This window comes from Bombyx mandarina, chromosome 01, assembly GCF_030267445.1.
Source record: "Bombyx mandarina strain Sakado chromosome 01, ASM3026744v2".
NCBI classification, from domain to species: Eukaryota; Metazoa; Arthropoda; class Insecta; order Lepidoptera; family Bombycidae; genus Bombyx; species Bombyx mandarina.
In genome coordinates this window covers 14,682,256-14,709,543 of record NC_143208.1, presented here as the reverse complement: position 1 = coordinate 14,709,543, position 27,288 = coordinate 14,682,256, and the positions used below count along the sequence as shown (strand labels likewise).

Genomic DNA, 27,288 nt, shown 5'->3' with positions numbered 1-27,288 from the left:
AAAAAAATCGAAATTCAAATAGTACGGGATAGAACCCTATAAAACAGTGGTTGTAACCGAACAATGAGACACTAACGATCGATCAATCTCTCATATCGAAGTTTCCTGTAAAACGTAAACTTCCTGAAGGCCGAACCACGCAGCCTATGCAAAAACTTATGCATTCTGTTCGAGTTGTTGACTTGAACGCGTCTTCGAAACGAATGATTCTCATCGACTGGTAATCAGTTTTCTATACCAGTCTAAGTGGATGGAAAACATGTGCTGGGCAAACAAAAATGTAGTACAAAGTTGGAATTTTTTAACATAAAAACTAGAGTGGAAACCGAACAGTTTTCCTTTCTTTTCTAATGCATTTTATTCAATATAAATAGAAATAATTGAAAATATTTTTTTAAAATACTTATCGAATCATTTTTCATCAATCTAAATATTTTTAGAAACAAGTTTTTTTTTTTCATTACGCATCTGAAATTTAGTCTTGTTGTATCCATGGTTATATTTATCAGTAATCCCAGTTGTAACTCAGAAAGTATATGGAGCTGTTGAGACCCGCGTATTTTTCTTTATTTTCTTAAGACGAATTAGCTTTTAAAACAACTTATCGCTCGAATCACGAATTCACAAAAGTACACCAACACAAACACTGAAAGTAGTGAGGTAGGCATGTGACCTGTATACAAACTATGACGTTTCATAGAGAAGCACATTACTAGAGACAGGAGCAAACCGAATTATTATCTTTAACAATGAAAGTCGTGCAGTTGATAATGCGGCAATCATATAGTTACAACTTTTAAGTTCAGAATTATAAATGAAAATCTTAATAGACAAAAACTTTTTTTTTTCCTTGTATATACACACATACATACCCAAAGCATCTTTGTCAATCACTTCATTAGGTTTCTCGTGATGTATAGACAGCTGCGGGAATTTGAAGTGAAACTTGGATTTATCGTTTGGTGATGTTGGCAACTTGTTGTCACCGCCCAGATCGGTCATTGACCTGTTAACGTAAAACATGATATATTATCAGTTCAGCAGTGTTGAAGTTTTAATTGATATTTTATTACTAATGTCGCTTATTTCAAAAGTCAGATTTTATTTCATTATAATATTTAGTCCTACAGTAGTATTTTAACGATTTCACTGCCAAAAAGATTCGCATTGGATACAGTAACACAGAGTTGAGTTAATAAATCGTGTTTATTCTAAACTTTTTGTCCTGAATGATCATCCCTAGTTTCCTTGGCTTATTTACGTGTATAAACGTGTATAAATCTATCTAGGTCTGAAAGTTCCATACATATTGTTATACTAGATTTTAATTGTCTTACTGTAGTATACAATTATTAAAACACAGCTACTATTACAATTACAATAAAATTATGAGATGCAAACAAAAATTTCAAATATCGACTTCTAGCATTAAAAATATAAACTCTATTAATAAATTTTAAATGGATAAAATATTAGTATTCTGCACTCCTTTTCTATACTCTCTATAAGTGTGGGAATTTTTCATACTCCTTCGACTGCTCAATTTTCGTAAAATGGGTTACAAAGTTTTTGCTTCACGTATTAATATATAAATTGCATAGAAGAGTGCATTCTTATAAAAGACAAAATGTCGACGAACGACGAGCGTTACACAAGATCCAAAGTAATGATTTTAAAACCACATATGTTGGTAATTCCTGTACAGTTTTCATATTGAATTATTAAAATAAAATTTACTCAGCAAAATCGATTCGATGACGCGAGGTCATTGAACTCCTCTGCCGAATACGCATTCTTTATGCATACACATTCACGAGGGGAAACGTTTCAAAATATGAAAAATATTGTTTTTGTCAAACGTATGCATTTACAACACGACAGTTCGAGCGAAATAAGGTATCATAAAATTGTACCTACATCACAATTTAATATAATATACCATCAAAATTTTGGTATTCAAGCCGTTGTATAAAAATTATAAGCAATATATACATATAGGTTATTTTTAAAGGCACGTTATATTTTCCAACAAATTTTGAACAAAATTTGAGTTGTATTTTGTTGAAGATGAACATTTCATAACTATCTACATTTCACAACTTTCATCTGAATTAATAAAATCCACGCATTTTTTTAAACAACTTCCTACTGTATATTGATTGTAATTCAGTAACTGGTAACTTTTTTTTTTTATGATTGAGAGTTTACTGTTGGCCCGATGGCCTTTCCAGTTTCACCAGGACAGGTGGGCGAGCAAAGGCTCAGCCAGGAGGGGTGGGATTTGCTAACAGCTGCTCGAGCGCCTCCTAGGGAGACCTAACAACTCAAGAGCAATTGCTTCGCGAATGAATCTACTACCGGATCGGAATCGCGACCCAAGAAGATCCGGCGAGAAACTCAGCGGGCTGATGCTTGGGTTAGGTTGCAAGTCGACCTCTTTGTCGAGCTCGACGAGTACGGTTACGGGGGTCCCTAAGCCTGCTCCTAGTATTAGAGCTGAAGGCGTCTAATGCAAAGGATATTGGATCTGATGGATCCGTAAGGACGTGTCTAGGGCGTCGACGGTGACTGGCTCTTGCATGATCAGGATTCAAAGAGTAGTCAGCGGCGGCAACGATAAGGCGATTATCATGACGCATAGCCTTATCGAAGTACCGTTCCGACGCTGACTTCATGTATTTCCGAATTGATTCGAGGCCCAGGTCGTCGTGTAGGTCAACGTTCCTCACGAACCACGGAGCCCCGACGACTAACCTGCAAAAGCGGGATTGTAGGGATTGAAGGGTGTCTATGTGTGTGCGTGCCGCGTGAGCGAACACCACACTCGCGTAAGTCATGACCGGCCTTATGCAAGTTTTGTAAAGTGTCACCTTGTTCCGAAGTGACATTTTACTCCGCTTACAGATCATGGGATAGAAACTGGTAACGTATCGCTCGACACTTCAATCCTTTGGTTTTTTTTGTTAAAACAATTGTTAAACGTTAACGGTATTATGATAGGTACATATAATAAAAACCTTCCTTCAACTACCAACAAGAAAAAAAATACGATAAAATTCTGACGACCGCGTCAACATTACAATTTCATTTATTCCAAATCTCTATACCGTCACAGAAGACTCGGTGATAAAACTTCAACAATAACGGAGATTGAAAAATGAAATAAAATAATCACAAACACTTGATGGATGCTGTTCGTATAATGGAAATTCAAATGTAACCTAGGTTCAATGAATGCATTAACATTTAAAGGTGAAACGGGAATCGTTCTTATTGTGTACTTAAATGCGACATATTATGCGTCACGCACACGTTGAGAATAAATTGAAATCGCGTATACGTAGGTAGTTTTCCAATTACAGCACAAGAGCGCATTATGCGGCATAATGCTCAACGTTGAATGTTCCAACTACAGCAACGCTTCGCACAATCGAGCACTCTCAAAAGTACTGCTCTCGCGTGATACTCGCAATCGATACAGACTCAGTGACAGACAATTAACAAGTGTTTTTTCTTTAAGTTGGCATTGATCGAAATTTTGTTTACATTATCGTTAGTAATATTATTTAATGTTGAAAAAAATTGTAAGGGTTTCGTTTCGTCGTAGTTTCTTAGAAATAATCAATGTTAATTAAAACTGTGCTAACTTAGCGCACTCTGCTGATGCATTTGAAAACTAATTCACGTTCCAATTAAGTTTTAGCATAATTCGGCATTGTGCGTCACTGAGTCGCATTATGCTCTGTAATGCTCTGTAATTGGAAAACTACCGTAGTTACGAAATTCGGATCGTATAATCCGTGTGTTTTAGACAAAAACTCATGAAAAACCAAACGGACGCGTTGATTTACACGCAAAGTCAAATCGATAACACTTTATCTAAATAACGTAGTGCATTCTCTTACAAATCGATTTTATAGCTAACGTCTGACGTTAACATAAAATGTCAGAGAGAACGTCAATCGTTTTTGTTACTATAAGACACATTTAAAATACTAGGCGATCTCGAGTTACTCACATAAACCAAGAAAAGGTACTAAAAATACTAGACAACATAGATAACTAGAATATTCTTAAGACACCTTTACAATAAACAGGTCACGTGTTAGCAACAGTCTAGATCGTGTTTATCTAAAATGAACTTACACAGCATATTGGCCAAATGAGTTATTAATCAATTATTTTAAAAATGTCGTGGCGTGCAACTTCTTTTACAGGACATACGATTTGCAATGACTAGACATAGACTATTACAGAGACCTGACAGGTATGATTTAGCAAGACTGGAAAAAACAGTGGAAGGAAGGCGACCGTTCACTGGCAAGAGTTATTTATTTTTCAATGCCCTTCTTAAAACACCTGTAACTATACTGAGACCTTACAACTTACATCACAAGGTGGGTGGCGCATTTACGTTGTAAATGTCGATGGGCTCCAGTAACCACTTAACACCAGGTGGGCTGTAAGTTCGTCCACCTATGTAAGCAATACAAAAAAACCTAAATAGACGACAAAGAAAGAACCGACTGTACAATAAAAAAAACCTGTGTCTTGTATGTTATCCTTCATTGACCTATGAGAAATGCTAACCTCTGCGACGACTACAAAAACTGATATAAGGCTTTATGCATTTTATGAATTCGATCTCATGTCTCAGGATGGGATTGATGCTGGAGTTTCTGTGGGCTCCACTAGATAAACAAAACAAGTACAATAAAAAATATACATGTATATACTTAGTCTGGCCATAAATACTGTTACAATTAAAAATAAACAAAATATTACATTTGAATTTGGAATGTCATATTTATATGATTGCTCATTGAGTTTTCTCATTTTGACGCCAATACATTGTACAATATTTTGCGATATTAAAATGGAGTGGGGTGATAAAGAGAACCGAATCGCTGGGATTGCATTACACAAAGTAGGTATGGAGCCAAATGCAATTTTTAAAACTCTCCATACATTGGTATTAGTAAAATGTTTGTGTACCGGGCTATTAATAGGTGCAATGAGACCTCCTCTGTTTGTGACAGAAAAAGATCTGGCCGTCCACGTAGTGTTCGTACGAAAAAGGTGGTCAAAGCAGTAAGGGAAAGAATTCGAAGAAATCCTGTCCGAAACCAAAAGATTTTATCTCGGGAGATGAAGATGGCATCTAGAACCATGTCGCGTATTTTAAAAGATGACTTAGGACTTGCAGCCTATAAGAGACGTACTAGTCATTTCTTAACTGATAATTTAAAAGAGAATAGGGTGGTAAAATCGAAACAACTACTGAAGCGGTACGCAAAGGGAGATCATAGAAAAATTTTGTTTATGGATGAGAAAAATTTTACAATTGACAACATTTTAACAAACAAAATGACCGTATTTATGCTCAAACTTCTAGGGAAGCTTCCCAATTAGTCGACAGAGTGCAACGTGGGCACTATCCGACTTCAGTGATGGTTTGGTGGGGTATTTAGCTATGAAGGAGTGACTGAGCCATACTTTTTTGAAAAAGGTGTCAAAACATTTGCACAAGTGTATCAAGATACCATTCATGAGAAGGTAGTGAAGTCCCTTAAAAACACCATGGTCCTTCCAGCAAGACTCGGCGCCAGGTCATAAAGCTCGCTCTACGCAGTCTTGGTTGGAAACGAACGTTTCGGACTTCATCAGAGCTGAAGACTGACCGTCGTCTAGTCCCGATCTTAATCCGCTGGATTATGATTTATGGTCAGATTTAGAGAGTACGGCTTGCTCTAAACGCCATGATAATTTGGAGTCCCTAAAACAATCCGTACGATTGGCAGTGAAAAATTTTCCCGTGGAAAGAGTGCGTGCTTCTATTGATAACTGGCCTCAACGTTTAAAGGACTGTATTGCAGCCAATGGAGACCACTTCGAATAAGCTTTTTATACTTTAAATTATTTTACATGTATTAAACTAACACACTGTAAAAGTAATAAATGTTAATTGCAATCGATTTTTTTTTCCTTTGTCTTAGTATTTATGGTATTAGTCGTGAGTCGGTACGGAACTCTTTATTGCCCTTGTAGGCAGACGAGGACACGGCCCACCTGATGGTGAGTGGTTACCGTCGCCCATGGACTTCAGCAATGCCAGAGGCAGAGCCAAACCGCTACCTACCGCTTAAAACTCTTTCGTCAAACTCAAGAACAACAAGCAAACACTCACTTTGTGGTCAGTTCATTGGCCATGGACATCGCCGTCTCCAGTGTCTTCTCATCGTGGGCCGACATCGGTTTCATTGTGCCGGTGTTGAAGTTCTTCTTCTTATCAAACTTCGACAATGTATGAGATCTGTAAACGAAAATATTTATTCACGTTCCATTTTCATACCGAAACAATCGAATGTCTGATAATCTTGAAGTTATTTTTAGCATGAATAACAAATTATTATACTGTGTTTGTCTTAAAAAAATATTGAATACATGCATTATTGTTATTTGGATATATAAAATATATACTTTAGGTATAATGTTTGAGTATTATAATACATGCATTATAGTGTTTTTAGCAAAATTCAATCACCTCAATGCATCGATGTCGAAATGCTTACTCGATGTGCCCTGGAAATCAAATAAATCGTTTACGTACGTATTATTTTTTAAACATTTTTTCCGTGTTACATCATCATCATCACCTTTTACTATGAAATATATCAATAATCAATAAAGAGATATGTATATGAGAACATTAAGCTTTCTTAATTAAACTTATGAAAACTATATTTTTCATAACTAAGCTACGTTATGGGCTTACTTTATAATATGTTAAATGAGTCGACTATTATCAAAGGCGGCAATCTGACTTTTGGACAATGATTGGTAAATCAGAAAAACGAATTATTGACTTTGTATTCCATTGGCAGTCACAAAACTCTTCGGAACGACATCTTAGATAAATAAGAGGTTAACTATTAACCTTTATTTAATGCAGGTTTTGAACCGTATTCTTTGAAGGAGACGATTATATTCAAATAAATCTGTATTGACATATCAATAAAAAAATTTCGTCCAAATGCACAGATTGCCACCTTTGATAATAGACGACTCATATGCAACTATATACTTTAGTGATTATATGAATTCATTTAACGAAATGACAACACTATATATTATGTGTACTACACTAAACTAATCCGATTGTCTGAAAAAACTTATTTTATATGTTTACTTCTTTTAAATACTGACTTTAGATGTATGGAAATGTTTTCGAAATCGAAGGCAACTCGTACAAAAACGCTGACATCACAAGAATCGATTGCTTATTTTATCAGCAAACAAGCGGGGCCGGCGGCTTCGACCGCAAAAAAAAATGCAATTTTATATTAAAACATAAAAGCCATCAGACGATAAACAAAGCTAACAACGTAAAATAAATTTAGATGAATATAGATAGACACATGGATTCACTGTTATATATAGGTATACAGAAAGATATGTTTAATTTAATAAATAATGTAATATTTTCGGTGTGTTAGAATTACATTCCGAAACAGGTATTTTAAATATGCGAATTGTAATTTTGTATAACGTATTAAATATATATTTCTTTATAATTTATTTTATATTTTTAATTTTATTTTTTTATTGATTTTTTTATATTACTTTATAACGGGTTCGTCAATCCCCCAATGCCGGGGTTCGTGATTCATATGATGTTGAAAATCACTAAACAATCTACAAACGAATTCGTATCCATACAAAAAATTAAACCAGTTTTATATATGTATATATTCTGATATTGACTTAAATTACAGTTGCCATTACAGTTCCGAGAACGAACCCATTACACCTTGTTCGAAGTACTTACATGTGCATTAAGTCAATGAATGACATGTTATTGCGAAATTGTATCCGATACAAATTAAACTACTACTTCAGAATATAGTGATTGGACTGACAATTGAACTTTGAAGTTAAATTTACGATTAAAATGATTTTTTTTATGTCTTAGTAATGAAAAATTGTCATAAAAACTAATTCATTGCAAATATTCAATGCTAAACATATAGGTTATTTTTTTTAAATCGCTATTTCAACGTTATATCGACTGTTTATTGATTCAGTGATGTGTCGAAATAGCCGACAATTATTATATTGTTTATACTATAAAACTTATCAGACTAGTTAAAGATAAGAAGCGGACAAAAGTGCATTATGAGATAGATTAATTAATTCCGTGTAATTGGCGGTATAATGCGATTGAGTGAACCTAGGGCCACACGGTCAGCCACTATAGATATTCCCAATCAATGAAACCATTTATAGCACTTGTTATTAATAATCATCAATGACTGAGCATTTCGATCGTTTGCGGGCGATTCATAGTTTCTGCTACTCTGTTTTAAAATTCGCATCGTTATTGTGTATTATTTTGAAGTGATAACTTCTTATGGGAGAGTAAACCGCTTCGTTACGTAACACGTTACGGTGCTAGTCTGTCTGGCTTCCCTTTCTCTCTCACGCATACGGCAGCGGTACTGAGAACGTATGTAACTCCTAACTATTTATATATATTTTTCAAAGTATGTTCGAATTGAAGCCATGAGTAGATGAAGGGATTAAGTAGCAATTTTGATATTTTTGGGTTTTTACAATGAATGAAGGTGTTATGTGCCTATAAACCATATTAGACCTTAAAACTCCGTGTTTAAAGGCTATTTTTACAAATTGCACGTGATGAACGAGCTAAGTACGAAGAAAAAGTACAAACAAAAGTTTTATCAAGATTAAAAAATTGTATCATATCCCCTTCATCCACTCATGTCTTCAATTATCCTTACATTATCATACATAAAATTTTAGTAATAACCTAAGCTTTTCTCAAATTAAACAATTTCTTAGATTAGTTTAAGTTATCGCGTCTTTCAGGCGTCCCGAGACGGATTTGTTTTTCTTTAGACATAAAATTTTGCGAAATAAAATTACCTTACGTAACATTGTAACAACGTCAGGTTGAAATTATTATGAACGAAAATCGTTTTAATTCGGTACACACACGTAAGACTTTATTTATTTTTCAAAGTTATAAGCGTAATTTTAATGGTTTTCAATACAAAATTTCCAGAAAAACTTTTGAAATTTATTCACTTCTCTTATTGCAATTTGGGTTTTCTATTGTTATTAGTCGTCCGGTCGTCTTATGTACACTATGTTTCTATATTATCAAATGCACGTTTCCAAAAAATTACTGTGACACAAAAAATTCAACATTCTAAGGTCAAAGCCGCGTTTAATCATGAGACTATATAATATAACTTCTACAATGGACACTAGTGATAATGGACATGTCTTATTGTTTAATGATCATTCGGATGCTTCTCTAGATATGATATTTCGAATGTACAAGTCTATCTACTGTATATACCCTTACCGAGACATCCGCGGTATGTATTCAACCTGAATAAATTAAAAAAAAATATATTTAAAAATTTGCTATCGCAATTAAATAATTCGATATTCGCTTTGAATTGTTTCTTAAAACTACAGACAAACACATACAAACCCACACACACGGACACACACACACGCACACGCACGCAATCACGCACGCAATCACGCAAACACACACAATAAAATCACAAGTGTGCACACACATTCATTCACACAATTTTTTAACTACAACAAAGCGATATGATGCGAGTTGCTTTTAATATAAGAAGCCATTTTGATGAGTGAATATCCCCTGCGTGTAGAGTTATAGAATTAGTTTAAATACCACAAACAAACGAATTGTATATAATATATTTAAATAGTAGATAACAAAAACCACATTTAAGATCTAATCTCGCGTTTACTACATTGTCCTTACAGTAAAACTGACGCTTCGACGTGGTGTCATCACGGAAACTATAAACTATTCAAAACTTCGGAAATGATATAATAAAAAAAAACGATAAATCGAAAAAACACGAAACTAAGCCGTAAAAGTAGTTAGGACGACTCCACGACTCTTGAAACCCGAAAAAAAAACAACAACACAAAATCAACAGATAAAAAAGTTAATTAAACCTCATTATAACCAAATGTTAACTTACAGTTAATTAAATTAAAATTTATCATTTTTTATAATTCAACTTGTCAACTTGTTTTTCGTAAAAGGTGGTTTCAATCGATTTAAAAAAAAACAAACGAGGACCGCGCAATAAAACTTAGTATTATATTTTATCATTTCTCATCATATACGTATAACAAAAAAATAAAGGTGTAAAAGTCAAGAAGGAACAAGCAATTCTAACACCAGTTGACCTCTGACGAACTCCGGATCCTTTAAGAAATAGGAGTTAATGGCACTAAAAGTGGCGATTATTGTCTAGCAAATTTTGTGAGATTGTTTTTTATAGATGATTTTTATACTAACGAAAATCGATTACAATAAAATAAAATCAGAATATCAACAATGACTCGAAGTCAATTAAATATGAACTATGAAGAAAAAATTAAGCCACTGGTCAGATATTGACTAAATTTAAATGAACGAAACTTACACAAATTCCCCGACTTTCAAAAAAAAACCCATCAAAAACAGATCAACTAGAAGCAAGTTCTGAAGTAACATACAATTAAAAAAAAAAAGTCGAATTGACAACCTACTCCTTTTTTTTATCGGCTAAAATGTACTTAAACTATAACAACGAAATCTTCGAGATTGGGTTGATAGGATATTATTTAAGGGATCTTAAAGTAAATATTATCTCGTAATACTGACCGGCTCGTCACGTCTCTTAGCGTCCAGATTTCGGAACATAGTTTCCATCTCATCGATGAGGCTCTGACTGAAGTCTGTATAGCCTTTCTGTAATAAAACCGTGATTATGTTAATTGATCATTTGTTTCTTTTTTTTTATTGACCATCGTAAACACCCCGTCGCTTATGACATTGATGATGCCATGGTCAGAAGTCAGAACCAAACCGCTAACTACGATGCTCAATACAAAGATTTTACAAATTTAATTAGATAATAACGGAAAAAGTTCTTACATAGATACTTAAAAATAAGAAAGAAAAAACAAAACAATTAGGCATAATGCTAAAAAAAAAACTTAATTAAATCAAACTTACAATAATCCCTGGACTTTCGGGTGATCCAAGATGTTCATTCCTCGCACTCACAGGATGTGGACATTCCTTATTTTATCAAACATATTAAAAACAAATTGAATAACGAAATAATTTATTTCAAAAATAAAAAAAAGTTAGAGCAGCTACTCGATACAAATGAAGAACGGTTTGTTCGGGCAACAAACAGTGTGCTTAGTGCGAGTTTTTTAACGTTCTCGATAGCGTAAAAGTTAACTCATATTTGTATGTAGTTGTAACAGCACCTCTAGTGGCAAACGTAGGCAAGCGATCCCATTCCAAATATGAGCTAACTTAAAAACGTTAAAAAACTCGCACTAAGCACACAGAAGTATTGTGCTATTAATATATTATTATACAAATTCGGAAGCCTATTGTTCATATTACTAAGGAAGATTACGGTATTTAGATAATGAAAAAGGAAAATGTATTCTATAATATTTTGTTCTCTAAATTCTTGATTATTATTTTAGTCACTACACACTCTTATTTTCTACCTAATCGTTGGTAGTTCAATGGGTTATTCTAGCTACCCGAGGTTCGGTAGGTGATCTTACCTTAGCCTGTGAGGATTGGCTAACACTACACTAACACTAGCTCTGGCAAGAGTAGTGCTTCGGACGTTTTGGCAGGAACGCGAGAAGTGAAGTTGTGTGATTTGTTTTATTTTGTCTATTTAGTGTTTCTTCAGGTTTAAATGTGTAATAATGGTGGTTTATTAACTGTTTAATATCTGTGACATGTGGGAAAATGATACAAAGCCGCTGGATATAACTTCTCGGGATCCTCCAAAAACTCCACTGAAAAAATCTCAGTAAATGACCACCATTTTACTAAGATTATATTTTATCCCATATCATCACATCTCATTTCATTTAATTTCATTCCAGTTGATTAATGTCTCAAATTAGTTATCTTCATTTCATTTAATTTCACTCCATATTATCATTTTTCATAAAAATAAGAATATAAATTATAATAAGACATAACCTAAAGGTCTAAGTTACCAGGTCATAAAACCCCTTAAAAAAAAGTAGTGCTTCGCTGAATCAGCACATTCATCTCCGTAAAATGATTGATATAAAACGAATTTAACGAGAATTTCAAGAATGCTTGGAATGTTCATTTCATAATCATTTGACAATGGAAATATTGGTAGAATGTATCCGTTAAAATTGATTCAAATTGATTTATTCATAATCGAAGTGTATCACTGACGGCAGAGCGTATTGCGAGCACAGTTATGTACCATTATGCGGCCTGTTTATGCCGCGAAGCCATTATACGGTTGAGATTTCGACCTCATGTCTCAAGATGGATAGCACCATTCACGTTGGGATGTTCTCGGACCCAATAACTTAGCTGTTAGGGGTCGTGACCCAGTTCACAGATGAAAACCCCACCTGTCTTGGTGAAACTGGAAAGGTTTCCGGGCTACCAGTAATCTTTCAATCTAAAAAAATATGAAAACAAAATCCTTACCATATCAGTGTCGGATATTTCATGGTATTCGTGAACCTCGTCCGTTTTATTGTTTGCGTCCTCTGTTTTGTTTGAACGACGAATAGTCGCGCTTTTCACCTGTAATTTAATAAAACAATTTATTATAGTTATCATGAATATCAGCAATACCAAAGACACAACTATATACATATACATATATACCTACTATAGTATATTAATAATACGAGGGCTGCACTAAAAGTATCGGGAAAGGTATATTTCCACTGTTCCTGTCATATTAAAATCTTTTTAATTGAAAACTCCTTGGTTTAAAAAATCGAATACCATTTATTTATTTAAAAAAAGATTCTCGGTCTTGTCACGAGGTTTTGTCGAACTTGTTTAGTCGTTGAGAAAATGGAATTGACTCGAGAAAATTCAAGAGCGATGATTTATTATGACTTTCGAAGTAGTTTAACACAAAAACAGTGTGTTGACCGGATGATTTCTGCATTTGGTGATGAAGCCCCATCCAAAACCACAATTTATCGCTGGTTTGCTGAGTTTCAACGTGGACGTGTCAAGCTCAGTGATGATCCCCGTCAAGGTCGTCAAAAACTGCAGTCACCCAAGAAAATGTTGATGCTGTGCGTAAGCTGATTGAGGAAGATCGATATGTGACATACCGCGAAATTCAGGCAACTTTAGACATTGGCATGAGTCAAATACAAATAATCTTGCATGAACAATTAGGTGTAAAAAAGTTGTTTTCCCGATGGATACCGCATTCGCTCTGTGAAGAGCAAAAAGCGGCTCGCGTTACTTAGTGCGTCAGAACTCTCGAAAGATTCCACGCAGGATCCTCAAATGCTGTATACAACATTGTATCAGGTGACGAATCCTGAATATACGCGTACTAACCAGAAACAAAAAACCAGTCACGAGTTTGGGTGTTCGAAAATGAGTTAAAGCCAACAAAAATTGTTCGCTCACGGAGTGTTGCAAAAAAAAATATGGCCACGTTTGTCTCCAAAACCGGCCATGTTACGACTATTCCTCTTGAGGGACAAAGAACGGTTAATGCTGAATGGTATGCTAGCATTTGTTTGCCACAGGTCATTTCTGAACTCCGTAAAGAGAACTGCAACCGCCGCATCATCCTCCATCACGACAATGCGAGTTCTCACACCGCGCACAGCACAAAAGAGTTTTTAGAGCAAGAAAACATAGTATTATTAGACCATCCGCCGTATAGCCCCGACCTAAGCCCTAATGATTTCTATACTTTCCCTAAAATAAAGAATAAATTGCGTGGACAGATTTTCATCACATGAAGAAGCTGTGGACGCCTACAAAATGGCCATTTTGGAGACTCCAACTTCCGAATGGAATGGTTGCTTCAATGATTGGTTCCATCGTATGGAAAAATGTGTCAAATTTCGCGGAGAATACTTCGAAAAGCAATAAATACATTTTTAAATAGTAATGTTGTGTCACTTCGTTGATTCCCGAAATTTTCAGTGCCGCCTATGTATATATATATAAAGAATAAAGATAGGGGTTATATAAATTCACTTAAATCAAATCAAATCAAAAAAGTTTTATTCAACATAAATGAAAGTACATACTTGTTGAACGTCAAAAGAACTACCGCCAATTCACAAGAATTAGCCTCCGTCCTGAGAAGAATTGGCAAGAAACTCAGCGGGCATGTCTATTTTTTTTTTAAATATTAGAATATTTTTTTTAATATTAGATTATTTTAAATATTCATTTTTACAATATGTAATTATAACATAACAATTATTACAATATTGAAATGCCCGAATTGAAATGAAAATTTAAATACCTTATTCAATATATTTTTACAGGCGGTGGTTTCCGAATTCTTGTGATTGTTTTTCTTCTGAGCTTTACTTCGACTTTCGCCATCTGTCAGCGTAAAATAATATGTTAATAATAATTTCTTCTTTTTTATCAGAACGTGTTGTTTACAGAAAACAATACGTCCTGATAAAAAAGATAAAAAAGTATACTTTGAAAGAAATTCGAAGCAGTACCGTTCACAGTCAAGAGATGGCGCTAAAATATTGAAATACGTCTATCCAAATCAATTCATTTTTTAACTTTTAGCTGTTATAGACACTAAAAAACTGTTAAATTATTTATTTGTTGTTACATCCGATGCTGTTTGGACAAGGAAAACGCTGCTCACCTCGACACAATTTCCATTAATACAACATCTACCATATTATCTCTTAAATGTCTATGTTGCCTTTAAGAAATCCTTAGTTATTGAAGTCCGAATTGTGACATTAACTATTAATAATATATATATTTTTTGTTGCCCATGTAGGCATACGAGCACAAGGCACATGGCCCACCTGATGGTGATTGGTTACCGTGGCCCACCTGATGGTGATTGGTTACCGTCGCCCATGGACTTCAGCAATGCCAGGGGCAGAACCAAGCCGCTGCCTGCCTACCGATGCATATCAAATTCTATACTCTTTGTTTATTGTCAAACTTTTGTTATTGCTTGAAGTCTGTGGTCAAATTGAGGATAGGTTAATATTGTTTATCTTTAATATTATTTGTCTATAGCGTAGCCTTTGCGAAATCTGTGATTATCTAATATATGTATAAAATTCTCGTGTCACGGTGTGCGTGATTGAACTCCTCCGAAACGGCTTGACCGATGTTCGTGAATCTTAGCGTTCATATCGGCCAGGGTGGAGAATCGGACAACATCTATTTTTCATCCCCCTAAATGTTGAGGGTGGTCCATCCCTAAATATTTTTATTTATTTTTTAGACATTTTTTTGTTTTTTATTTTTTTATGATAGAGCATACAAAAATACATACAACCCTAAATTTTTACGATCAACCCTTATTTTTTATTTGTTAATTAAAAGCTTTAATTTATTTGACAAGAATTTTATTTTTATTTTTGCCTTAAAATAAAAAAAAATCATATTACTCTCAATTTTCACTCTTATACGATCAACCCCTATTTTTCCATCCCGTTTTTTTTTATTCTATGCACAGATCCGCAATAAGGTTGCAAGATAGCAATCAAATATTATAATTGTAGTACGATAAATTCTTATTCAGAGTTTATAATTTCAAGTTCCTTTAATTATGTGTTTTTTTTAATTCAATTTGATCTCCCGCCCTCGCCGGTCGACTACTGATCAACTATCAATCGATCAGTTATCCCCGCCAACAACCGCAACACAACGTTTGCCGGGTCAGCTAGTAGAAGTATAATAGATTTTGACAATAGAATCATAATGATGTTCAAACTTATAAATAAATAAATAAAATAAAAATAAAGTAAAAAAGCCCTTTATTCCATGCAATTACATAATTTTTTTTTTATATTTTTTGTTATATGCATGGGCCCCTCTCAGGTATTGGCCTCCTCCAAAGATTTCCATTTTGTGTTGTCTCTGGCGACATAAATCCAGTGGGTTCAAACTTATAATTTCAATTAATTATAGTCGAATTTCGACTACTGCGGGACAACTAGTAAACATAAATCGTCAATGTGATTTAAATTTGATTGAAAGAAAATGGTTTGTAATTTTTGTTCTTTACTCACAAGCCAGGTCGACTTCATCGCAATCGTTCCTGTGATCCGGACGTGACGACAGCAACGGATACGGAGGCGCACTCGAGGCTCCCCCGGTCAGGTGTGAAGGGGAGTTCGGGTTGATCAGGGGAACCTGCTCCAAGTCCTCCGAGGGCTTGTACGGAGTCACCACTTGTCTGGGCGGCTGCAAGCATACGTTCCTATTTATTCAAACAGCAAACAACGAAATGCATTTTTGTTTGTCGCGCAGTATACATTGTATCTTTCATCAAATCATTCTGTGCACTAGTTATAGTTATGTATATTGAATTGTGATAGCTATTTATGAAATATTTCAAATTTAGACCACAACGTAAAAAAAAATTACTGTTTCACGTAATTTTTACCGGGAAGAGATCACTTTTGGGTATGTATGCCTTACGATATTAATCGAAGTTAGTTTTTTGTTCTTTGTAAATTCCATATTATAATACACAACAAGGCTTACTTCTACTTTGTTACAAAATTTACTCATACACTTTGTCTATTCTTGAGAATGGTGTCACCATCCGGCTCACTGCTATCACAGAACATTAATTCTGATATAATAAGTTAAATTGTTTATTTATTGTAGTAATGCCATTAAAAGCTTAATCTCTAGTCTTCACGGCGGCGATATGAATATCGTGCTGTTCCGGTAACAGATGAAAGAGCCAACGTATACTCCAAAATAATTCTAAACAAAACTCTTGGTAATAAAATTTAATTTAGTTTGTCATAAACTATGAAGATTGTAGACTATGCCAGGCACGTTTAGAATGATTACGAATTGAAATTCGATCGAAAAAAATGTTAGTAACCCTCCACCCATCAACAAAGGCGATTAATTGTAATGGAATATCGAATGATGATAAGCTGCATTTTTGAACTCAGATTTATATATGTAGTTATTATTTTTGTTCCTTTAATGTGTTTTAGTATGTTATAATGCGTAATATTTAAGTAAGCCCGTACATAGTCTAACAATATAAATCGTAGACATGAAATTTAAAGTAACTAAATATTGTGAAGGACGGTGTGCTGTAAAACGAATTAAAAATAAAATTATTTAAAAAAAAAATGAATCTTTAAACAACGCCATCTGTCGGCTATTTATTATCAACGGTAAATTGTAAGTACTATAAATAAAAGTTGTATTGTAATTGTGTATTGATATATTTAAATTAAAAATACCTACATTTTGTGGATGTATGTATGTATGTATGTATGTATTTTGGCAGGACGTAATTACCTACCTAAATACAATATCACTATATAGGGGTGAGAAAATCATATCAGATGTAAAAACAGTATTAAGCCTGGTTATAACATAATCAACGTTTACTAAGCAACATATTTTATAATCGTTCCACAATAAATACTTCCAGAGTAAGATTACTCCTGTGTTGTGGTTACCGAAACACATTTACAAGACAATTATACAAAAAAAAACGGTTGTCTGTAAAGTCGGTTTACTGACGATAGTTGAACGTGACAACGTCATAAGAAAATACTCAGAAATAAAGAAATCACTATTGAATTGATCAAATTACATTTATTTCTACGCATAAATACAGTTATGTCAATATATTTTTTACAATGTGCCTCTTTGTCGCTCGTTGCGCGCTCTCGCTTGCACTTCAAGCCTTAAATGGAACGCCTCAGAGGTAACGCCGCATGAGTCATGTTCTTTCGTGCGTGCAGCCTGCTCCATCAAATTATAAGACGTTGTCACGTCAAAAATCAAATATGTGCTAATCTAATATGTTTAATTAACAAAGTTACTAGTTCAGAGCGAGAATCGAACGCGTAACTATTCCAAACAAGAGTCAGAGTCAACGGTTCTATAACGATATGACTGATTCTATTTAGTAACTTCATGATATATAATGGATAATGTAACGCAAAGGCGGCTAATATGGCTTCCCCAGATCCCATAAATCAGATGTTTTCTATTTTTATAATTATTTCCGTGTAGTGCATAAATGGCTATCGTAATAAAACAACTTTTTGATCAGCGATTTGATAAAAAAAAGGGTTTAGTGTTTCGAATTATCACGATCTGCTTTCATTTTCGAGAAGAATTCCAACACACCCTATGTTATCGATTTTGTAATATTTATTGATGCTTTCACGTAATTTAGGTTTTAGGTTTTAATTAAAATCACAATTTACCTGGCCGTTTTCAAGGTCGATATTATCGATATTAGCGTTGCTTGTGGTAAGATAGTGGACTGTATTTATTGGTTTAGATATCTTTATTAGTCCTTAAGTGACAAACTAAAGATACATAAATATATGAAATCGATGTGTCGCCCTTGGCGGCTGGAATTGAAAAGGGCAAAGTGTCATAGTGGACGTCGCTCCTTGACACTTTTGACGTTCCGAATTCAAACAATTAGTGTATGAAATTACAAGGGTTATCGATGTTTTTGATCGTTTCGTATACAAATCCAAGTTATCGATTTATACTCACGCAACCGGCCGGGTCCAAGAACGATATGTCTCCGAAATATGCGCCGTCGAGTCCTACGTGTCCCGTGTGTTTGACGTCGCCTTGCGGACTAGATATCATGTTGCGTTGTATCGTCCGTTTCCCGGTGTACGTGTGTCGCTTCGCGTCCGAGCGCAGTAGGGAGGGACGTAACGAACGTGACGAATGACGATTCGGATTCGGCGATAGCGAGCCCAGCGATAATGGCTTCTATGAAAAACGTGACGGTGGGTGGCGGTAGCTTCATGTTGCTTTTTTTTTTCTCGAATGTTCTATTTAAAATTTCAAATACTTTGTTGAATTTATATTCGAAGCATTGTCTTCTTTTTTTAGTTTCGAAATTTGTAGAAAGAGTTTGAACTAATATAAATAGATTTAAACTACGTAATCTGATTTTGCCGTAAAATACAAAATCAAATTATTACGAGAATTAAATTTTTTTCAGTGTTAACTTTGTAAACGGTTTTTGGTATTGAATTATAAAAAAAAAAAGCAACATTCCACTATCAGCAATGACAACATCCAATATGAATGAACAACATAGAAATGAACACCTTCGCCTGTGAAACACACAAAAGCAGTTTGAGACTCATTCGTATGCGATGAGACAAGAGCGAAACGAAACGCCAGAACACAAAGCATGACATGAACTGATGACTTTTGTTTTCATTTAAATTACTGCGTATTGATGTCGATTCAATAAGAAACCTAGTCCCTATGAGAACTGAACGATTTTAAAGTATCTCATTGGAATCAAAAGCAAAAGTATATTGTAGTATAAAACAAATACTGTACAAGAGCCTCTAAATAAAAAATTAATAATTTTCACACTTTCCACGATCAATATTATCGAATCTTTTATTGAAGACCAGATTTCTGATGTGTATATGACTAGTGAAATTTTGAACTGAATGAACATAGATACATTTAACTATGCAAAACAATTCCATTGAGAAACTTCATTTTTCTGATCCAATGCTTAAAAGATATCGTTCACATTCTTATATGTATCTAAAAACGAATATTATGATTTGTTTCGTTACCGTTACGTGTGTTTTAAGTGCTATCTAAACTGATACAAATCAAAATTATAATATAACGAAGAAGAACTTTTTATAACGCAATCAGCACAGCACAAGCCACACAGTCATAAGTCATCAATGTAACCCCTACCTCTGGTTTCGAATATGGTTTGGTCTGGTTAGGATCGAACACACCGCAGGCACCGCCGGGGAGAACGCCGTACCACAAGGAGCTCTTAGTCATGCCTCTGAAAAACAAAACGATTTATAAAAATTTTCAATTTTCAATTTCTCCATATTGGCACACAAGCAATCAATATTCCTTCTTTTTTTTTAGTTTGACGGTACTTTAGAAAAAGCGAAGTTTTATGAAAACCGCCTCATCGTGGCTATTGCTGATCAGTCACTCATTGTCGACGCTCTAGACACGTCCTAACAGATCCAGAACCCAACTATTAAACGCCTACAGCTTTAGCACTAGAATCGGGATAAAGACTGATAACCGCACATGTCGCACTCGAAGAATTCGACGCATAACCTAACTCATACGACAGACAATTGAGTTTCTTAACGAACGTTCTTCCTCCTCCTTGCGTCGATAATCCTCAATCCTGAGGGTCGTGGCCTCATGATTCTTGGGAAAATACACATGGTGGGTGCCGGCGTCCTTCCTCGGCAGTGCTTTTGAAAGAGATTTAGTTCTTTGAGGCCGCTGAAGCCATATTTGGGTCCGGCTAATTAACCGCCGCCAGATATTCGGCGTTGACTATTTTACGATGGAGAGGTCGAACTCCCAACTCAACCCTCTTCTTTTCTCATCCGGGCTTGCCACCGGCATTGGCAGAGTTAACGAACCTTCTTAGTAGGTCGCGATTCCGATTGATACTATCGCGAAGCAGCTGTCCTTAAGTTAGGTCTCCTTTGGAGGCGCTCGGGCAGCTGTTAGCAAACCCCACCTCTCCTGTCTGACCCTGTGCTTGCCTATCTGACTTGGCGAAGCTGGAAAGCCCTTCAGACTACCAGTAATAGTTCACGCATTAAAAAAAACGATTTTTCGAAACTCATATTTATAACAATCTTAGATAATTATATAAATACATACTCTATACGAAAAATTGAGGCTTCGATCACATGTTGTCTCAAGACAAATGGCGGCACGTTGAGTTCAACTCGAATACTATCAAGACATACGGAATTTGATATTCCGTATCTAATTGCTACACCATTGAGACCCGTCCCGAGTCGACTCATGCCATTTATAGCGATTTCCGATTGCAGTCGCTCTCGATTCCAACGATTTCCTGTGACAATTATAATAACATTGGCTTCGTTCAAGCTTATATCTACACGCTTCGGTTTATTTCCATGTATTTTAAATTTGCGATTAATTGATTTTAATTTTGTAATCACAATGCTTCAATAGGTATAATAGATTTCATTATTACTGTTTTTTATTTATCGTAATTGGGCGAGCTATTTGTTTATAAAGTGGCGACCATCGAATTTTTATTTACATATTAACATTACTTTGTTACATAACGTATGGTATAGTTTTTTAGTCACTTTTGTAACTTGTAATCTTTGAATAGACGCCGACAATTTTTGAAGATCAATCATATAAAAAAATCTTTACCTAAAAATATTCACTTAGTTATCTATACACTAGAATAAGTTACGAAATCAAATATTCAATGTGAAGAGTTGAATATTTGACCTTTTCATTCTTCATTATTATTATTATTTATTTGAATTGTATTTTTTTTACTTGTTTTTTCGTTTACTGTAAATATGTTTCCTTGTTTAAAAAAAAAAAAAAAAGTTGAGAAAATACAAAAAAAAAAAACCCGCTGAGTTTGTTTCGCCGGTTCTTCTCAGAACTGTGGCTTTTTTTGGAACCGGTGGTAGAGTTAACATTTTCTTTTACATTTTGACATTCAACAAGTGTGTTTTTGATGACATCCAAGTTGAAATAAATGATTTTGAATTTGAATTGAATTTGACCCCTCTTCCATTGAAGTCAAGGATCTTCCTACAATAACATAGTGTTCAAAGATAAACAACACTGATAACTAGACACGGGAATTTAAATAAACACATAAAGCTGATGATAGAGTTTATGGAGAGCTATCACGGGCTTGAGAGCTATGAGAGCTTAAACACTCATAGCTCTCATAGCTCATTGAGTGTTTAAGGATTACTAAAGTTTGCACTAGTCGCTTAACACTCTGCCGTGCATGTCGTCCGAAGCCCACAATGGTGTCTTGTGCAAAAAAACGGCCAAGGGGCAGCAACACCAAAATGGGTCCATTAAAGTAGGGGAACAGGGTTGTAAACTTAAAAGAACTAACTACTCGTATGAGATTAGTAAAACTTAACAATTTATAATTTTTGGATAATGTCAAAAACGACCGGTGACAAGCCAAGTAATCCGATTTTTTTTTATTGCTTATTTAGGTGGATGAGCTCACGGCCCACCTGTTGTAAAGTGATTACCGTAGCCCATAGACATCTACAACGTAAATGCCGCCACCCACCTTGACACATGAGTTCTAAGGTCTCAATATAGTTACAACGGCTGCCCCACCCTTCAAACCGAAACGAATTACTGCTTCATGGCAGAAATAGGTAGAGCGGTGGTACCTACCCGTGCGGACTCACAAGACGTCCTACCACCAGTAAAATTAGCACTGCCCACGCCAAGCGAATAAATATTTACGAGACGCGCGAATAGCAAACTTTTAAAATCAGACGACTTGTGAGCTCATTTAACATTCTATGCAATAAAAAACTCAAGCTACACATAGAAATTAAAACGAAAACACTCACTCTTTTCCTAAAACGGTAATGATCTGTCCAACTTTATAATCTAAATAATTAGTGCGTCTTCCGTCGTCTGTTCGCACGAAGTTCGATATTGCTTGAACCTAAAAAAATTGTTAAAAAATCCCTCAAACAGCGTAGTTATAATTGTATTTGAATTTTTATTTATTTTTAATTTTATTGCCGTATAGGCAGACGAGCATACGGCCCACCTGATGGTCAGTGGTTACCGTCGCTCATGGACGTCAGCAATGTCAGGGGCAGAGCCAAGCCGCTGCCTACCGTTTAATACTCTCCACAAGCCTCGTTTGAAGGACATGTCATAACGCTCGGGAAACACCGTGGAGGGGAGCTCATTCTATAGCCGGATAGTACGTGGCAAAAAAGATCTCTGGAAACGCACTGTGGATGAACGTAGTAGCTCCAGGTAGTATGGATGAAATTGATTTATCAATGATCTATCTACTTATCGATTGATCTATCTATCTAGAATAGATCTATCATCGACACATTGCCAGAAAAGACGGAGATGATTTTGAAAAAGTGATGGTTACGTGCAAAGCATATGGAAAGGATGCAGGATCATGGGGACGCGGCCGATGCGTTGCTCCGACCTGATCCACGCCACTCTTGATTCCATCCTTTACTACGTCCTCAATAGCCAAATATAGAATCAGATGGCACAACATCGTAAAAGCATCTCGAGACAAGTAGTCATACTTTGTTTTTAAGTTTTTAATTTCTTAAGCCGTTTGGATGCTCACAATATATTTTTTTTATTGCTTCGTTGCTCGTAACGATGATGGACGTGCTCACGGCCCACCCACGGTGTTAAGTGGTTACCGGAGCCTATAGACATCTACAACGTAAATGCCGCCACCCACCTTGAGATATGAGTTTTAAGGTCTCAGTTTTCCTGAATTGATGATCACTTTGTTGGCATAGCTAATTAAATAAAAAAATAAATGATATGATGTTTTTGATTAAATTGTATTCTATGCATGCTGTGTTCGTAAAAAGATGCACAGAAATGTCTTTTAATTTACTTTTATGCTTACAGTATATTTACTGGTGGTAGGACCTTTTGTGAGTCCGCGCGGGTAGGTACCACCACCTTGCCTATTTCTGCCGTTGAAGCAGTAATGCGTTTCGATTTGAAGGGCGGAGCAGCCGTTGTAACTATACTGAGACCTTAGAACTTATATCTCAAGGTGGGTGGCGCATTTACGTTGTAGATGTCTATGGGCTCCAGTAAACACTTAACACCAGGTGGGCTGTTAGATCGTCCACCCATCTAAGCAATAAAGAAAATTAAAAATGCCTTAAATCACTGATTCCAAATAATGAAATATCGTTTTCATCTGATAACTTACCATTTCAGGTCGTATACCGAGTAACTTTGGTCCCAGGTCCTTGAATTTAGGTCGATCGTTTGGCTCGTGCGACCAGCACTCCAGCATCGTCGAATAATACGCTTCGGGACAGCACTCCGGTCTTTCCAATCTCTACAAAAGCATCGGATTATCTATATATTTAATACGTGAAGGAAAAACTTTGTATCCTTTTTTACAAAAATTGCGCGGACGGAGCTGGAGCATGAAATTTCCCACACTTATAGAGAATATAGAGAAGGAGTGCAGAATGCTAATATTTTGTTAAATTATGCCTCAAAAATACATTAAATCCATAAAAAAAAAACATTACACACACTACCATGTATTTGACGCAACACGCATGCATACTATTTATTTATTGTCAAACTTTTGTTCTTGATGTCTGTGGTCAAATTGAGAATAGATTAAATATTGTTTGTCTTTATTAATATTTTTCTGTAGTGTAGTCTTGGCGAAATTTGTGATTATAGAAGTATAATAGTCTTTGAAAATAGAATCATAATAGTGTACGAACTTATAAATTCAATTAATTATAGTCGAATTTCGACTACCGAACGACCACTAGCACAATATAAAATCTGTATATTTATTCACATTTAACTATACAATTATGATTGTTAATATTAAATTTTAATATTAAGATTAACTTGAGCTAGCAATAAGGCCGCAGACATGGAATTGTTAAATCGCTTTTATTAACTTGGTATGCATGTAGGTTTGTTTGTATACAACAGAATCATTGAAAGTCATTTTAGAGATACCGATTAATTTGAAAATTGTCACACGCATCAAAGACCGATGACAATACACTAATTTTATAACTTCGCTTTAATAATTTGACCAGGATATCAATACGCTAAAAAAACTGAAATTAATTGATAGTTCGGTTTGCTATTTATGTGTTTTTTTTTGTTAACTACATACATTTTTTAAAGTATTATATGATTAAAATGATTGAAAAATATGATGAATTTCATATTGGAAATGAAAATTTTTATTAATACAAACGAATGTTAATAATTATTGGTTTGATATTGAAAACATTTCTCGAATAGTCTAGAAAAGTTCTATACAGAGAAGCTCGCATTAGAATGAGAAAAATACCTTCTTTTCCTTTTATTTCATTTCAAGTCAACTTGGCTTTTATTCTTTGACTTTTAGAAGCCTTGTCTCATATAAAACGGTTTGGCAAAACACGGGACTTTGCAGAAACGTATATATCATGTTATAGGAGGGTTAGGTACCCATACTTATAACAACTCTTTACAATACGTTTCAATTTTCAAAATAACGGCTCAGATCAATATAAATATTAATGCGTTAGAGATGTCGCTCCTTTCCCGATATCGATACTAATTATACACATTCATACCTGAAAATTAGGCGTATCAATAGCTTCTAATATCTGCTGTCCGGAGAAAGCCGCCCACGGTTGAAAGCCATATGTGAACATCTCCCAAAGACAAACACCGAACGCCCAGACGTCGCTCGATGACGTAAAACGTAAGTACAATATACATTCTGGCGCGCACCTTTAAAAATTACCAACGATTCAAATATTAAAATAAAAAAAAGACAACTTTTTTATTTATTAATTAGATGGATGAACGAGCTCACAGCCCACCTGGTGTTAAGTGGTTACTGGAGCCCATAGACACCTTGAGATATAAGGTCTCAAGTGTAGTTACAACGGCTGCCCCACCCTTCAAACCGAAACGCATTACTGCTTCATGGCAGAAATAGGCAGGGTGGTGGTACCTACCCGTGCGGACTCACAAGAGATCCTACCTTTTGATTATATACAGTCCTACCACCAGTAATTACGCAAATTGTAATTTTGCAGGTTTGATTTTATTACACAATGTTATTCCTTCACCTTGGAGTTGAGTACGCATTTCATTAGAAAAATTGGCACCCGCCCGGGATCGAACACCGGTGCATTGCTCAATACGTATGCACTGGACGTCTTATCTATTAGGCCACGATGACTCCAAAATTCGTAACAATTTCAATTTTTTCCCCCCTACCTATGCTGATAGCCTTGAGAGGATATTTCAGCTTCTCCTTGAAGTGTAGGTGAGCTCGGGGCTCAAACCGAGAGTGTTGCTAAAACTGGCCCTAACAAGTGCAGTGCTTCGTAAAATCTACCACCGGATCGGAAATGCGACACACTGAGAAGATCCGGCGAGTAACTCAGTGGGCTAATTTCTAGAATTTCCAGCGTTTAAATTGATTTGAGGTCAAAATGTTTATCGTACTTGAAGTTTTATTAAGAAGCTACTTCAATTTAAATCAAATAATTCGTCAAAAAACTTATGTCTACCTACTATAAATGGTAACAGGAAACATGACCTTACAGTAATATCGGTAAAAAATAGATACATAAATATTCCGTTCTCCAACAAAAGACGTCATTAAGGTATTCATGAGAAAAACTAAGAAACTATTCTGTAACAGGAATAACAAATATTCTAATACATATTTCATTAGCAACTTTATCTTGTTCATTATTAGAAATATTTAAAGAACTTATATTACGAGTATATAGTTCTTCATATACTTTCCTCAGTTAAAAATGAAAACAATAAGGCAGTGCAAATGTGTGCAACAGTGCAAATGCGAATTCATAATTACAAACATACATAATGACAACACAATTTTAAAGCTTCAAATTCGCATATATTCTTTGTTATTATTTGTTTATAATAATTTCGATTTCGTGGTCAGTATAATTAGCCGTCAACGCCAAAGAAACATCAACCGTATTGTATAAAAATCAGGAAAAACTTCACGAAACATCAGTGCGCTTTGTTCTGTTAATATTTATTTTTTGAACAGTGTTGCATAAGGAGGCCCCTAAAAGGAGATGCGGACAGATGCTGGCCGTATATAGTGGGCCCGCTGAGATTTCATTTATCACGTCAGGTTAACATTAACGAACAACAATTGATTCCCCGCAAACATTAAAAAACGCTGCGATATGTCACCGCTAAAGATCAATCGATTTGTTTTCATAAACAATCCAACACGCCTACACATACTTCAACTGGTCGTCCTTTACACGTTGACAACAACAAACAAGACAAGGCGAGATTGATTTGAACGATACGTTTATCGCAAACGTGTTTTATGGGTCAATCTAAACGTGCTTACTTGAAGAAATAATGATCACACGTTCGCTTGTTGTCGGACTCTGAGCTTATATCTTTGCTAACACGACTCTTTAATCTCTAGCACAATTCACAATCGCACAGTTGTAGTCCGCATTGAGTTCATGTATTTCTTATTTAACACTAATAATACCAACACTTACTGGTACATATTTCTACCATAGCGGGTAGATAACGGTATACGACAAGTATGACTCAAAATAAACAAAACAAAATAAAAAAAATTAGTATAA

The 27,288-nt window shown here is 35.1% G+C and overlaps 1 protein-coding gene across 5 annotated transcripts in view; it reads right to left on the bottom strand.

Moving 5' to 3' along the window:
• Ack-like (activated Cdc42 kinase-like) overlaps nucleotides 1-27,288 on the bottom strand; it is a 43,803-nt gene that overhangs the window by 4,813 nt on the left and 11,702 nt on the right. For 2 of the 5 annotated variants that reach the window (XM_028187090.2, XM_028187093.2), the window contains exons 8-20: nucleotides 25,258-25,417; nucleotides 23,865-23,996; nucleotides 22,498-22,595; nucleotides 19,823-19,919; nucleotides 18,632-18,859; nucleotides 16,147-16,321; nucleotides 14,391-14,473; nucleotides 12,581-12,679; nucleotides 11,081-11,146; nucleotides 10,727-10,813; nucleotides 6,545-6,582; nucleotides 6,188-6,313; nucleotides 873-1,006 (exon numbers count right to left, since the gene is read on the bottom strand). In XM_028187090.2, the coding sequence (XP_028042891.2) occupies nucleotides 873-1,006; nucleotides 6,188-6,313; nucleotides 6,545-6,582; nucleotides 10,727-10,813; nucleotides 11,081-11,146; nucleotides 12,581-12,679; nucleotides 14,391-14,473; nucleotides 16,147-16,321; nucleotides 18,632-18,859; nucleotides 19,823-19,919; nucleotides 22,498-22,595; nucleotides 23,865-23,996; nucleotides 25,258-25,417 (1,523 nt within the window). The remainder of the gene's footprint in view (nucleotides 1-872; nucleotides 1,007-6,187; nucleotides 6,314-6,544; nucleotides 6,583-10,726; nucleotides 10,814-11,080; nucleotides 11,147-12,580; nucleotides 12,680-14,390; nucleotides 14,474-16,146; nucleotides 16,322-18,631; nucleotides 18,860-19,822; nucleotides 19,920-22,497; nucleotides 22,596-23,864; nucleotides 23,997-25,257; nucleotides 25,418-27,288) is intronic. The other 3 variants (XM_028187094.2, XM_089730807.1, XM_028187092.2) reach the window with 2 other exon arrangements.